The sequence below is a fragment of the Gopherus flavomarginatus genome, chromosome 5 (genome assembly GCF_025201925.1).
Source record: "Gopherus flavomarginatus isolate rGopFla2 chromosome 5, rGopFla2.mat.asm, whole genome shotgun sequence".
Lineage (NCBI taxonomy): Eukaryota > Metazoa > Chordata > Testudines > Testudinidae > Gopherus > Gopherus flavomarginatus.
Window position 1 is genome coordinate 41862972 of NC_066621.1, and position 15624 is coordinate 41878595.

Here is a 15624-nt window from a genome sequence, read left to right on the forward strand (position 1 = left end):
ATAGACCTTCCAGTGCAGCAGCGAGGGCATTAATTCCCAGTGACAAGTATCAGAGGGGTAGCCAACTACAGAACCAGTTTCTTCTCTCTTGGTTTTCACACCTCAACTGCTAGAACAGGGCCTCATCCTCCCTGATTGAACTGACCTCGTTATCTCTAGCTTGCTTGCTACATATATATACCTGCCCCTGGAAATTTCCACCACATGCATCTGAAGTAGTGGGTTTACACCCATGAAAGCTCATGCTCCAAAACGTCTATTAGTCTATAAGGTGCCACAGGATTCTTTGCTGCTAATTCCCAGTGAGATTCCCCTCCTCATCCCTGTCTTTCCTTTCCTCACTCATAATAAAGTTTCTTATTATCAGATGCCCAAGTATGTTTGCTCAGGGATAGAAAACACTCATATGTGGAATACAGGATCAATGAGAGCTACAGAAGGATGTGGATTGAAATCCACATACATGACCATGTGATCCCCACCATCCATTACTACAGCTCTGTGATTTCCCCCTCCCCCCTCCCACTCTCACATAAAATAATCTTTCTAGAAACCCTCGGCAGGGACTACAGACAGAAGTTCTCATTTTCCTCTCTGCTTACCTGTCTCCTGCAGGTTTTCTGATTGCCATTTGACAGCTGCTTGCTGTGAGGATCTCTCCTCTATTCTTGGTACCAAACAGACCTTGGTTGAGTTGCGCCTGGCAGGAAACAGCCTGGGAGAATCAGGAGTGAAGCTGCTGTGTGAGGGACTGAAGCATGCAAACTGCAAACTGCAGAAACTAGGGTGAGTATTTACCCTTTTTTTTTTCCGTAAAGGACTTCATGGAGCGTGAGGATGGTGTAAGATGTTGGCTCCCTGCAGGTACATGAAGGGGGTGTCTACATTGCAAAAAAGACCCACAGCAGTGAAGTCTCAGATCCCAGATCAACTGATCCAGGCTCATACTACAGGACTAAAAATAACAGCATAGATGTTCCTGCTCAGGCTGGAGCATGAGCTCTAAGATCCATCCCCTGAGCAGGGTTCCAGACCAAGCAGGAACATCCACGCTGCTATTTTTAGCTCTGTAGCACAAGTCCAAATCAGTTAATCCAGGTCCTGGGACTCGCTGCAGTGATAGACATACCCGAAGAGGCTGAACATTGAGTGTCCCTCCAGCCCTTGGTGTCTCAGTGGCTCCCAACAGTCTGCTAGCCTGTCATGTTCGGTAAATGGAATTTATCAATAAAGATGGGCACATATTGGAGCAGTAGTTCCAATCCCCCTGAATCTGAAGAATCAGTCATCATATATAAATGATTCCTAATGTGTCCCTGGCATTTAAAACGAATGCAGAAACTTAATTGCTTTGATAAAAGCCCCACTTTATCATCATTTTAATGATTTTTAAAATAATTTTACACTTATTTTGATTCACAACTAATAAAAGCACAAGAGGCCCCAGGAGCCTAATGACCTTAAATCTCCTAGTTATCCCTTATAGACACATTCCCATGCTGGGAGTGGTGTGCGTCTCAGGGGAACTGTGGGAGAGATTCCGTCTCAGGAAGGAAGAATTTTTCCTGTAACTCCTTCATGTGCCAAGGGAGGGGGATTTGCCTGCAGCTAACCCGCCTTCAGGAGGTGCAGCATGTTCTTTTGTTTTACCCAGTCACCTCTGCTGGCCATTATATACAGGTGTATTTTATCATGGCTCCTTTCTGCTCTTCCCTTCATCCTTCAGTGATTCTTCTGCCCCTAACGTAGGGAAAGAAGGACACTGTGTTTATGGGGGGATCCAGCACAAGACACAAGGAGAGGGAGGTGTCACTCCTTTTTGACTTGAGCAGTTAGCCAAAATTTGGTGTCCTGTGTATTGTTTGCTAGAAGGACAAATTGGTGATGGATCCAGGTATCTTTGATTCAGTTTTGTTTATGAAGAATGCACCCAGTCCCGTTTCCTCAAACACAGGAAGACTCAAACAGGAGGTAGTTTCTTTGCTCAAAGCTCACACCTCGTTCAGCAGCACGGATCTGCCACAAGCTCTCTCGGGGCTTTTTCTTAGGGAAACATCCCCAGTGCTTGTTTGGGTGCCTTGTTCTGCCCTTCTGTCTCTCGCTCTGTAGTATTTCTGTCTGTTCTTTTCTCACACAGACAAAATCAACCCACTGCCCGGGGTTTATCAGATCGTCATGGAACCCCCTTGTGCCACATGGTGAACTCCTGCTCCAGCCATGCACGTGGCCTGTGTTTTGGGCAGAGGCCTGTAGTGGCTTCAGCTGTCTATTCCATAAGGTAGCTCAATTATTTTTTTTACATCGAATAAAAGGCAGCTATTATTACGCTCAACCTATAAACAAGGCTTCCTGTGGTCTCCCCGCCCCTTGTGCACCTTTTGAGTAGCCCAACTCACCATATGAACTGTAACATTCACTGTTTTCAGCTCGTGCCTGGCTGAGGTGTGTCTGGCCTGTGAGGTACTCACAGCAGGAGGTGAAACTATTCTCAGCAGAGAGAAGGCACCAGTTTGTAGAAAGACCTTTGACACACAGCCCCTCTGGGTAATAGAAAAGCATTTAGTCACTATTGTCACAATAGCCACTGCAGTAGCTGTTCTAATAATGGACAAGGCTCTTTGGGTTACGTCAGGTACCAGTGACATTCCAGCAATTGATGGGCCTAATTTTTCAGTAACCAATATGCCACTTGATAACCATGTCATAGTCTTAGAGAAGGTGGCCACAGTCTTAAGATCCATTAGAGAGGCAGGACTGACTGTAAACTCCACAGAGTGTTCATGAGAAAGGTACATAGATGCTCCAGCATGTAAGGCCTGGGTGTCAAAATCACTTGAAAAGGGCTGAATTCAATGGTTAATTATGGTCCTTAGGTCAGGCTATAAATACTATATTCTCTCTGTGATGCACAGTGGAATGCCCCCCTCATGTCAGAGATCCAGCGGAGAATATGGCCTTTATGTAGTAACTAAATGTTTTGTTACTATTTATTGTTTGTTTAGTGCTTTACTATTGCATTCATCATCAGTGCAAAAATCTTTTCACCTTTAAGCCCATTGCTTTTCTGCCTTTGGTTTCTCTTCCTCCTCTATCATCTCTTCTGCTTTCTCTTCTGCTGTCTCCTGTGTGTTCTCTGTATTTCCTTCCCTGCAGCAACTTCCTGTTCCCAACCCAGCAGGCTTCACTCCCATCCCCTAACCCCCTCATTCCACCCACTACAATGATCATTGATTCAGTAGTTGATGTTGGCACTGAAATCTCACTGGCGAGCAATAAAGTTGATAGTGCAGTCAGATTACTGGGGGGACAGGAGAGTCCCCACTCATAAGTCATTGCTTCAGGCTCTCTGCAGACTCAGGCTGACTTCAATGCATCAGTTACAAACCTGGCTCACATTGGTGATCTCTGTTGCCATGAGGGCCAGAAACTTCCTTTTGTCTGTGGGACACTAAATCAGCCCATGGGCCAGATCCAGTCTATGTTACTTATGTATGAAACTTCTGGGGGTCTGAGCCCCTCTTCCTGCCTCCCATGTATAAACCGTAATGCTAAATACCTGACGGAATGGGGTGATGAGAACTCCCACTGAGATGAATGGAGCAGTTCACACCTCTCGGAGCTATTGTTTCAGGCTGTTTTCATCTCCAAGAGGTGTTCTCATTCAGCTGAGAATGTCCCATTGAGATGAATGGGCCACTTCACACCTCTCTGAGCCTACTATGCTGCTGATGGATGTGTAGAGCCCCTTTCTCATACACTAGGCCCATATTTGGGGTTCCTCACAGCTACACCACATAAGAACATAAGAACTGCAAAACTGGGTCAGGCCAAAGGTCCATCTAGCCCAGTATCCTGTCTTCAGACAGTGGCCAATGCCAGGTGCTTCAGAGGGAATGAACAGAACAGGCAATATCAAGTGATCTGTTTCCTGTCACCCATTCCCAGCTTCTGGCAAATAGAAGCTAGGCACTTCCCATGGCCCCTCCAAGCTCACCGAGAAAAAGTTTTGAACGGTTTCACAGCCGCATTTCGGGATTCACCAGCCCACTGAAAATGCAGCCATGCTCTACCCTCACCTTCAGCTTAGCTGAACGCACACTTGTGGAACACAGGCTAATGGACATAACAGATGCCTATAGAAGGATCCCAGTGTAAACTTCTCTTTTACAATCCCACTTCTGCCAACACCAAGGTTAAGATTAATTGCTGAGATTTTAAGAGGTGCAGCAAAGATCTCACATTCCAGAGGGAGGGTGGAGCTAAGTGGATTTAAACCACCTTTATGCCTCTGAGATCCCAGGCTGCTAATGGACAACTCTGCAGCTTGCAACAGATGAGACTCCCAATAGCTGGCAAAGCAGAGTCATTGTTCTAAAGGAAAAGTGACTGATTCTGGAAGAGTGTGTCCACACAGGGAGCTATTCCGGTCAATGTCTTTGTATAGACAAGCCCTCAGTATCTAGCCATCGCATTTAAGGCCTAGTGTACACTTAAAATTTAGGTCAACATAGCTACAAGATTCATAGGTGTGGAAAAGTCAATAAAAATAAAAATAAGTTAAAAATTCAACCCCTAGTGTAAATGCAGCTAGGTTGATACAAGAGGACAATGTATCTTCAGTTTGTCTATTTTGGTCATAGTCTCCTTGGTCTGGGTCATATTTCTTTCTAAAGCACTGAGACTTTTAGTCTACAAGAAAGAGAAACTCTAATTTACAACTGGCTTCCTATACAATTCCCTTATTCTTCATTTTCCACACCGGTCTTTATGCATTTGTTTATTGATACATTGCAAATCCTTAGATTAAGGGTCATGGGGACTATGGTAAATGCTTCTTGGCTTTCCACGCTGGAACTTCAATTGAGAGGAGAGGATTGGATAGACAGATGTGCTCATTCTCTAATCTGTGCATCTATCTCCTGCAGATTGAAGGCTTGTGAAATTTCAGCTGCTTGTTGTGGGGAGCTCTCTTCCGCTCTCAACACCAACCAGCTGCTAACAGAACTGGACCTGAGTGATAATCAGCTGGGAGCCTTGGGAATGCAGCTGCTGTGTGAAGGACTGAAACAGCCGAATTGCAAACTGCAGAGACTAGTGTAAGTGTTGACCAGTTTCCTTTATATACAGACCTTGGCAGGAGGTGTGATGGGGTATGATCAACTTTCTGCAGGTACCTGGTGAGGTTAAAATTTTAGTCTCTCCTATTAATGCCTCAGTTTGGGACACTTTCTCCCCACCCCCAAACATGTGAGAGCAAGAAGAAGGCACTACCCAAGAGGACCCTTGCAGTGAAGGAAAATCACCACCTGCAATTCAGGACAGCTCTGATCCCTCTGTGAACAATTTCTCCTTCTCTGCAGTCACCCCCGCGTCCAATTCTCATCCCTCTTCCCTGCTCTGTAGGGTAGGTGATGGGAGGAGCATGGACACAGTCTCTATCCCTGAAGCCGAATGACATGCCCTCTTAGAGCACCGTCTAACTGAGGATCTCAAAGCATTTACACAGCTGAGGGAATTCACCTCCCACCCCACTGAGCCAACTGGAGACAAAATAATATAAGATTCATTTAAGTCAGTTCCTGCTGCCTTGATCCCCTCCTGCTCCTCTCTCTGTCCTTGACCCTCCCCCACCATCCAGGCTTGTGACCTCCCTGTTGATTTTTACTTCCTCATATCCCCTCACCTATACCCAGGCTGCCATTGAATCTTCACAGTTCTCCATCCCATGTCCTCCCGTCATCGTTCAGCCTGTTGAAAGCAGTTTTTGCTGCACACAACATCCCGATACTAAGGTGCTCCCAAACCCCATCTCCAAGTTTTACTGTTGACTCTAACAAGAGTAGGCTTTGTCCCCATTCTGCAAACCCTGACAGTAAAAAGCTTCAAAAATCCTCTCGCCTGTGGACAGGAGGAGGTTCTCCATCAGCCTTGACATGCCATGTCTGTTGTGTGTCTAGGCTTAAAACCCAGCTGGATATTGCCAATTGACAAGTGAAGTTGGATGCAACTGTTCAGTAACTGCTTGACTAGATTGCTCAGAAACAGGAGACCTGATGATACTGGGCATTCGCTTGTAAGGCTCGTTGTATTAAGCAATGAACTCTTAAGTCCTGGCCAGGTTACTGTATGCTCCAGGTTGGGGGAGCAGATTTCTGTCCTCAAAAGCAGACAATGACAGTATTTGTTAGTAGGGGTTCTAGATGCTTTTGCTCAGAGCCGTTCCTAGGGTATGGTGAATCGGGGAGACCGCTCCAGGTCCTGCACTTTGGGGGGCTCTGTGGGCCAGTGGAATTGGCCAGTGCAATCAGTCCCAGAAGTGACGGGTCAGTCCCGGAAATGATGGATTCGTCACTTCTGCCCCAGGCACGCCCCCCCCAGGCTCTTGCTGCCATGCACTAGCCACAGAGATCAAGGATTGGAGTCGTGGGCAGAGGCTCAGATTTCCTCTAGCATGTCTAGGATTCCTGTTTTGTGAATGAACAGAATTCTGAGGAGGGTTTTGTGTTGTCCCTGATGGCCATAGAGGCCATCCTGGATGTGGAAGATCTTCTCCGTGAAGTGCGTACAGTTCCTGAGGCCGAATGGTGCTGGGCTCTGGAGCTAGGAGGCATCCAGGTTAGCAATGTTATTGACAATCCAAAATAGTTCAGTGGGGTGTGACTTGGGGCTTGTCTACACAGCCCTGCAGTTCAGACTACAGGGGTGTGAAGTGCAGCATGCACCAAAGTGCTGTGCTGTAACTCCCCCATATAGACAATGCAGGTGCAAACAAAAATGTACCTAGTTCGTGCTAACATAGTCCTGTTTGAAGAGGACTATGTTAACACAAGCTAGGTACCTCTTAGTTAGCACTAGTACTGTCCACATTGGGAAGCTGCATGCACCAGAATGCTGTGTTGTTGCAATTCACACCCCCATAGTCCGAACTGCATAGTCCAACTGCATAGACGAAGCCTTAGTGGTTGCTACGGAAGAGAAGAATGAGGATCTCTTGGTCTCCTCCATGGCCAAGGAGCAGGCAAAGAAGACTTTGTTGTTCAGACGTCTGTTTCTTCTTAAGTGTTCTCAACACTGGCACTTGGGTTTTCTTGCCTTCTTGCATCATCTGTCACAGGAAGAAGAAACCACAAAGCTCTGTGATGGCCATACAGGAAGAAAGTGCTTCAGAAACAAAGTATTCATGGCTATGGTCAGTCAGTGACTGTGATGTCTACTGGTTTTTCTAGTCCTTCGCTGCTGGGCTATTCAGTGCTTTGTGGGTCTAACTGAATCAAAGAGTTCTCTAGATGGATCATGATGTTAAGACCTTCTTGCCTGGAAATTAATTAATTAATTAATAGGCAGCAGATTAAAAACAAACACAAGGAAGTATTTTTTCACACAATGCACAGTCAACCTGTGGAACTCTTCGCCAGAGGATGTTGTGACGACTGAGACTACAACAGAGTTAAAAAAATACTAGATAAATTCATGGAGAACAGGTCCATCAATGGCTATTAGCTGGGAATGGGTGACAAGGGATGGATCACTTGATGATTACCTTTTCTGTTCATTCCCTCTGGGGCACCTGGCATTGGCCACTGTTGGAAGGCAGGCTACTGGGCTAGATGGAGATTTGCTCTGACCCAGTATGGCCGTTCTTATGTTATTTCTCTTTTGGAGGTAGTAATCTGACTGGCATCAGAGAGTGATCCACGTTCATTATAAAGGTCAGGATGTGACCAACTGTGTGTGTGTTTAAGGCCTAGAGACTGCCTTTGAGAATCCAAAGGAGAACAGGGCAAATAGAAAGTTTTGTGCATTGGATCAGGTGTATTGTCCATGTGAATACTTAAGCCTCCAAGAATGAGGAGTTTCAGGAACTGCATCACCATGTCAGTCAGTGTCTCTGTCAGCTCCTCCAGAAAGTTTGAGCTCTCAGTAGGTAATAGATCTGTGCTATTGAAATGTCTTATTGGGCTTGTCATTGGTCTCTCAGATTAAATAGATGCACTCAGAGGATTTTGTTACAAAGGAGCTTCTTTTGCATTTGAAGCTGGGTGGCAATAAAATTGGGTCTCTGCCCCGGGAACTGCCTAGTCTGGGTCTGTAGGGCCCTGTGTCAGCTGGAAGGATGAAATGATCCAGCTCCCAGCCTGCTGTGTCAGATAACCAGGCTCTGGTGATGCAGACCAGGTCAGGGATCTAACTGAAGCTGATAAACATCTTTTAAGCCACTAACCTTGCTTTGTTCAACATGAGCTTTGATCCTGAGGTGTGTCTGTGTCTGTAGTGATTTTGTGTGCTGTGGCTGAAACTCAGTTGCACTGGATTGGTGGCTGGTGCCTAGAGTAATGCTTTCCAGAGGCTGGCTTGTATTTCTTGTGTGTCTTCCATGTAAATCTTGGATTGAGGTGAAAAAGTCTCATATCCATAAGAGACTCCCACAGTCTTTTGCCCACATGAAGGCTACGTCTGCACTCAGAGCTGGAGGAGTGATTCCCAGAGTGACCAGACACACTTGCACTAGCTCTCATCGACCCAGCGTGTTAAATATAGTGATGTAGCTATGGTAGCATGAGCAGTGGCATGGGCTAACTGTTCCAAGTATGTATCCATGAGGGGGGTTGCAGGAATTCGCCTCCTCACAGCTCTTCATGGCCTTTGCATTTTTGCTTGGGTAACTCACACATTTATGCTAGCTCTGATCTTTGCTGATGTAAGCAGAGTCAGGCTGAGCTCTACCATGACATCTGGTGGTGAATTTCAGGGAGTATGGAAAGGAATTTCAGGTGTTTGCATTTGCACACCCACCCCATCTAGCATAGCCCACGGCAGCCTGGGATGGTTATTTTGACAGCTCTGGGATCCCCAATTTCTTTGTTATTGGGGCAGGAGGAATAAAGTGTTGTCACCCTGATTATATGAATGAGGAACTATGAGACTGCTTTATGACAGAGACCCTCACCATCAATTAAGTAGCACTCGCTAGACAAGGGACATGGGCACCAAAATGCACTGAATTGAGAAAGGTTGGGGACTAGTGTGTGTACTTGATGGCACTAGTTTTTGTTGGTTTTTTTTTTTGTTGTTTTTTGTTGTTTTTTTTTGAGGGCCTGGAATGCTAACTATATCTCTGTCTCTCTCCCCTCTTGAAGAGCAGAGCTAATTTTGATTCCAGTAGAAATCCATCTAGAGGCTGCTGAGCTGAATTCACTTTGGGCCAATGGTACACCAGCACTGGGGCTTCCCTACTACAAGCTGAAATCACTAAGAGAACTAAACTTATTGAGCTGAGATCACTGAGTGCTGTATTAACTAGCTGGGGAGCCTGAAGATCTATCGCTAAGTGGCTGGCAGAGTGGAGCAGTTTGCAGCATGATTGGAGCAGCCCACGGAACAACGAGTGGGGTGGAGCGGTTTGCAAGAAAGGCTAGAGCAGCACAGAGTGAGTGGAGTAGAGCCGGTCGTAGGAAGGCTGCAGCAGAACTACATGGAGAGGTGGAGCAGTTGGCTCTGGCCCACATGAGGTGCCCCTTAACACCCTGTGTGCCCCACCCCTCATGTCAACCCAGGCAGGGGGGGTAAAACTCTGCAGATAAACTTTTGAACTCTGGGGCGGCACTGACCAGGGACAGAGACTTTTGGGTTGTTGGACTTTGGGGTGATTGGACTTAAGACCCTATGGGGAAAAGGACACTGCCAAAACTTACTTGGTGGGTCTTTTGCTCACGGTTTATGTTATGAATCCTGTTTGTGGTGTTTCCCCAATATGATGCCACATTGTTTCCCTCCTTTATTAAAAGGATTTTTCTACACTCAGACTCTGTGCTTGCGAGAGGGGAAGTATTGCCTCCTAGAGGAGGTGGTATGTAATTGTCCCAGGTCACTGGGTGGGGGCTTGAGCCAGTTTTGCATTGCATTATTGAAATGGAACCCCTGGATACTGAACCCGGCCCTTGTTGCTGCCAACTCAGAGGGGCAGAAGGGTTACACTAGTGCACTAGAAATAGTAGCTTAGCTGTGGCAGCACAGGCAGCAGTGATCAGTGGCATGAACTAGCCACCGCCACCCAGATATTTTTGAAAGTTAGGTGCAATTTCCAGTATTTTAGAAGCTTTTCATACATTTCAAAGTCAGAATGCTGTGCAATAAAAATAATGTAATAAAATAATCAATAATATGAGCACAGCTGGTGTTCATCTGGACTTCTGTGCTAGGATAATTTGCTAGTGCATCAGGTAATGTACTGCGAAAACAGATGTGCATCAAAACCATCCACTCCTAGATATATATGATTATTTCAGGTAGCTGCAAGCATGAAGTATGCTAAAACCTAGCATCAATACTGAGGAAAAACTTGTGGAGGCAGTGCTAGCAATTCTATAATTAAGTTTGCATTCAGATTTGCAATTAAAGGAGGACTGAAAACCCATTATTTTACAGTAAAGATTTTGAGGTAAACAAAAATCAGGCTATTCCTCTAATCTCCGGACAGATGACTCCCATACCCACTTACCATTCCTAACCAAGCTACAGAGACCCCATTGTCCTATGGAATCATGTAGTCTGATATATATGTAATCCTTCTGCCCATCTGAGTTGGCAGCAACAAGGGTCTGGTTCAGTATCTAGGGGTTCCGTTTCAATAACATAATGCAAAACTGGCTTGAACCCCAACCCAGTGACCTGGGACAATTACATACCACCCCCTGGGGGCCTCTAAGAGGCAATACTTCCCCTCTCGCAAGCACGGAGTCTGAGTGTAGAAAAATTCTTTTAATAAAGGAGGGAAACAATGCAGCATTATGTTGGGGAATCACCAGAAACAGGATTCGTAACACAAACCATGAGCAAAAGACCCACCCTCAAGTAAGTTTGGCAGTGTCCTTTTCCCCTGAGGGTCTTAAGTCCAGCAACCCAAAAAATCACCCAAAGTCCCAACAGTCCAACACCCCCAAAGTCTCTGTCCCTGGTCAGTGCATCCCCAGAGGTCAAAACTTTATCTGCAGAGTTTTACCTCCCAGCCTGGGTGGAAAAGGAGGGGGTTCCGGGGGGGTTAAGGGGCACCTTACATGATCTGAGGCTGACTGCCCCGCCTTTCTGTGGGGTTCTGCTGCAGCCTTCACCACAAGCCACTCCACCAGCCACTCCACCTATCCCATGAAATGCTCCGCTCACCACTCCACTCCACCAGCTGTCCTGCGTATTGCTCTGCTCCATCAGCCACTCAGCAATATATCTTCAGCCCCCCATCCCCACAACACTAAGTAATTTTAGCTTTTCCGTGACTTCAGCTTGTAGTAGGGGAGCCTCAGTGCTGGTGCACCATTGGCCCAAAGTGAATTCAGCTCAGCAGCTTATAACCAGATTTCTAGTAAAATCAAAATTAGCTCTTATATAACTTAAATGATATTTTTACTTCAAGGTCTAAAAGACATAGAAAAGGTTTTCATCTGAAGACCAAAAACATCAAGACACTTGATCATAGCCTTAGGTAGACCATGAGATTACTTACACTTGATTTTAAAGAGAAAGAGAGAAGTTAGCATTTCAGAGCACTCAGACAAATACCTATAGCCAACTTCTCTCTCAATTCACTGTTTTGGAACCCATGTCTAGTGAATGCTACTTAGCTGATGGTGAGTCCCTTTGTCATAAAACAGTTCCACTGTCATTGATTCACATAATCAGGGTAACAACAGTTTATTCTTCCTGCCCCAATAACAGAGAAACTGGGGATCCCACAGCAGCTAAAGTGACCATTTGGGCTGCTGTGGGCTCATGTTAGGTGGAATGGGTGTGGCTATGCAAACAAGATCAGCCCCTGAAATTCTTTTGCACAACTCGCCACAATTCACCACCAGATGGTAGGGTAGAGCTCAACCTGACTCTGCTTACATATAATATTGTTGCTATCTCATGATTTTATCACAAATTTTGATATTTGATGGTTTTTCTTAAAGTCACAGCTCCTGGAGTCATGTGAATAAGTGAGCCCCTCACTTTTTGAAAACGAAAACTAAGTTTCTAGCCCTTGTGGTTGCAGAGAGAGCCTGAAAACCAGTCTCAAAAACCAGAAGACAAAGAAAAAGAACCAAAAATGTATTTGTAAAAAAAATCTCATGAATTTTAAGCTAATATTGTGATTTTTTTGGAGCTTGACTCATGATTTTGGAACTTTTGGGGTTGGCCACATGCCATGAGTGTGTATTTTATTGTAACATTTTGGCATCAAACTTGATATAAAATAATGCAACAGAGTGCCACTAGGTCAACCCTTTACTATTTTTAGTTTTTCTCTGCTTGAAAGTTTTCTTCTCTCCTTTTCTCTCTGACTCTTTTTTCCTCATTGTTTTGTAGTGTCTGTTTTTACCCTCCAATTAACCTCTCTTCTGACCTTTTTACCAGCCTCTAAACTTCTGCCTCCATCTCCCCCATTTTCCTCCTCCTAACCCTCTCCTGAAGCCTTCCTGGAAAATTCTCTCTCTCCCTCTCTCTCTCTCTCCATCTTTATAGTGCAAGCAGTGGGGCTAATATAGGATGTCACACTCAAACATGGTTCTCATTGGTCAAGGGATGGGGCTTAGGACAGCGTCTAGGGCTGGATTCTGGCTTATTCCTCATGCTGATTGATCAAGGAAAGGAGCTGGTGGGCAGGGCCACCTGTCAATTGTGATGAGCCTTGTTCACTCTCTGATGTTATCTGCCCTGCATTTGTCTCTCCTGCAGGTTGAGATTTTGTAGTCTCACAGGCACTTGCTGTGGGCATCTCTCCACTGTTCTCAGCACCAGCCAGAGCCTGACAGAGCTGGACCTCAGTTATAACTTTTCTCTGGGAGACGTTGGAGTTCAGCTGCTGTGTGAGGGACTGAAACATCCAAACTGCAAATTACAGATACTAGGGTAAGTAATATTTGGTCTCCTCTGTGTATTTTCAGATGACTTCTATGTAAAGCACTTCACAGGGGCTGTAGCTGGTGTCTGCCCCTGTAAGTATATGGAAAAGTACAGAGTTCAATGTCTCTCCAGCACCATTGTCAATGGCTCACATCACGCACCCAGTCTGCCCTGTTTGGAAAATGGAAATATTAAGCAAAGGTGGGCCCACAGCAGACAGCTGGTAACACAGTCCCGGTCTTGGGAGAATAAATATTTTATTTTTTTTAAACCAATTCTTTAATATTGGGCATTTTTTTTAAAAAGAGCACTCTCTTACCCTTCCACTAACAGCCCATTTTAAAGATAAAGGTGTTAAAGTGATTAAAGTTATGTATTAACTTTAAAACTAGGGACACTTTTCTGCCCAGATTTTGAAGCCTTCCACATTGGATGCCGAGCTTTCTTGAAAAATTGCCCCAAAAGCAACAGCAAAGTGAATGTCAAAATCAGCTGCCTTTTACTGCAGCTGCTGTCTATCATTGGAGGTTTGGGGTTAGAGCCATGAACCCCTAATTCAGGGACCCCTGTTCTCTCCCCAGAACATCATACCCATGGCTGGAGGGCTGAGATGCTTCTGTCCCCATCTCTCCCCACCAGCCCCCAAGCAGGGCCCCAAAGCTCTGCCTGTCAGTATGTAGGTGGACAGGACTCGTCTCAGGGCTCTTTGTTTTTTCTCCACCATCAGTGACAATTGGCCTCTTCTCCCCCACAGCCCTGCAGAGAGTGACGATGGCTTCTCTCCCTGGTGGCAACTGCCCTGTCTCTCCCTCATAGCTCGGAGGAGGGTGGGAAATGAGTAACTCACTGAGGGTGATATGAGGGGTGGGTGGGAAAGGAAAATACACAGGTGAAGTGTGTCTGCTTCATGTCTGTGCTGCTCTGACTGATCTGCTGGAATAGTCCATGAACTAGTCTCCCCTTGGAAGGGGTGGAAGCTCCATTACTTAGGCCATCGTCACAGTAGACTAGAGAACTCACGGGGAAATACACTGTAGGGAGTAGAGCACAAGGTGAAACAATGGCCTTGTGAACCTGGTGAAGTGCCCATCGCCCACCAGCTTTGGATCTAATGTGCTGCAGAGAAGGGGTCTCTGGAGGCTGTGTTAGTGACAGATCACTCCTACATCACCACCCACCACACTCGGATTGACAGATGCCTCAAAAGGAGGAAGCTTGTGTCACTCACTAGGTTGGGGTATCCAGGGCCAGTGTAAGGATGTTTCGCGCCCTAGGTGAAATTTCCACCGTGTGCCCTTCCCTCCCCCCTCACCCCCACCCTGAGGTGCCCCCCTTGCGGCAGCTCCCCACCCTCCACCCTGAGCCTCCCCTCCGCCCTGAGGCCCCCCCCGCTCCAGCTCACCCCTGCTCTGCACACGAGCACCCAGAGCACGCCATGGCTGCTTCACTTCTCCCACCTCCCAGGCTTGCAGCGCCTAAGCTGATTGGCGCCGCAAGCCTGGGAGGCGGGAGAAGTGAAGCGGTCATGATTTGCTCAGGAAAGAGGCGGGGCAGGGGTGAGCTGGGGCAGGGAGTTCCCCTGCGTTCCCCCGCCCCTTACTTGCTGCAGGCAGCCCTCCCCGCTCTCCCCTGCCCCAGCTCCCTCCGCCTAAATGCTGGAGGTGACCGGGGCAGCCGAAGATCTGGTCGCCGTGGTCGCTGCCAAAGAAAATGGTGCCTCCCAAATGCCAGTGCCCTAGGCTACCGCCTAGGTTGCCTAAATGGTTGCACCGGCCCTGGGAGTATGTGCACCCAGCTCCTTTGATGCCATCATGGCAGGACAGTGAGCTTCTGCCTTGGAAAAGGAGAAAGTGAGCGTATCAGTGAAATAAACAGGTTCATAGGAGGTTTTTGTTTAAGTCCAGAGTTATTTGTAAAAGCAGCAAAGAGTCCTGTGGCACCTTATAGACTAACAGATGTATAGGAGCATGAGCTTTCATGCATGCATCCTTCAAAGTGGGTATTCACCCACGAAAGCTCATGCTCCTATACGTCTGTTAGTTTATAAGGTGCCACAGGGCTCTTCGCTACTTTTACAGATCCAGACTAACACGGCTACCTCTCTGATACAGAGTTATTTGGTTACTTGTAGCTGCAGCCACATACTGGCCACAGACTGTGAGAGAAAACAAAGCACAGGGGCAGGACTCTTGGTCAGACCTTCTGGGACAGGCACAATAACTTGCAAGGGGGCTGTCCAAACCCGTGGTCAAGAGGAAGAGAGACGTAGGTCCCTGCCCAGACAGAGGTGACAGCAACAGGAGAGAAGTTGAGAACTTTTGGGGTTAACCCTGGATGTAAAGGCAGCTTCTTTTCTTGGCCTGGGATGTAGGGCACTTGCAAAAGTTGACAGCTTCCTTGCCAAGAGCCGAACTGAATCGCTTTCAGGTTTTCAATGTTGCCTTGGTCAAGAGGGTTCTAGAATAGGTGACCACTCTGCAGAACTGCAGCCATGTACATCTCCCAGCTGCTGTTGCACTAGGCACAGTGAGTGACCTGGAAGTCACACGACCCAACAACAGTGGCAAAAAGTATGGAGAAATCAGCTTCAGCCTCTCTGTTTGGAGAGACAGCTGGACCCTAGGCTTACTGGGTACTCAGCTCAATAGCCAGCTCTCCTAGTCTGCCCAGGTTCCCATCCAGTCTCCTTTCCAGGCATCTGTGAAGCCAGGCAGCCCTGGCGCCAGGCAGACAACTAGGGAATCA

The 15624-nt window shown here is 46.7% G+C and overlaps 1 protein-coding gene across 1 annotated transcript in view; it reads left to right on the forward strand.

Moving 5' to 3' along the window:
* Nucleotides 1-15624, forward strand: part of LOC127051023 (NACHT, LRR and PYD domains-containing protein 3-like) — a 60061-nt gene that overhangs the window by 24615 nt on the left and 19822 nt on the right. The window contains exons 4-6 of the mRNA XM_050952812.1: nucleotides 616-786; nucleotides 4926-5096; nucleotides 12712-12885. Of these exons, the coding sequence (XP_050808769.1) occupies nucleotides 616-786; nucleotides 4926-5096; nucleotides 12712-12885 (516 nt within the window). The remainder of the gene's footprint in view (nucleotides 1-615; nucleotides 787-4925; nucleotides 5097-12711; nucleotides 12886-15624) is intronic.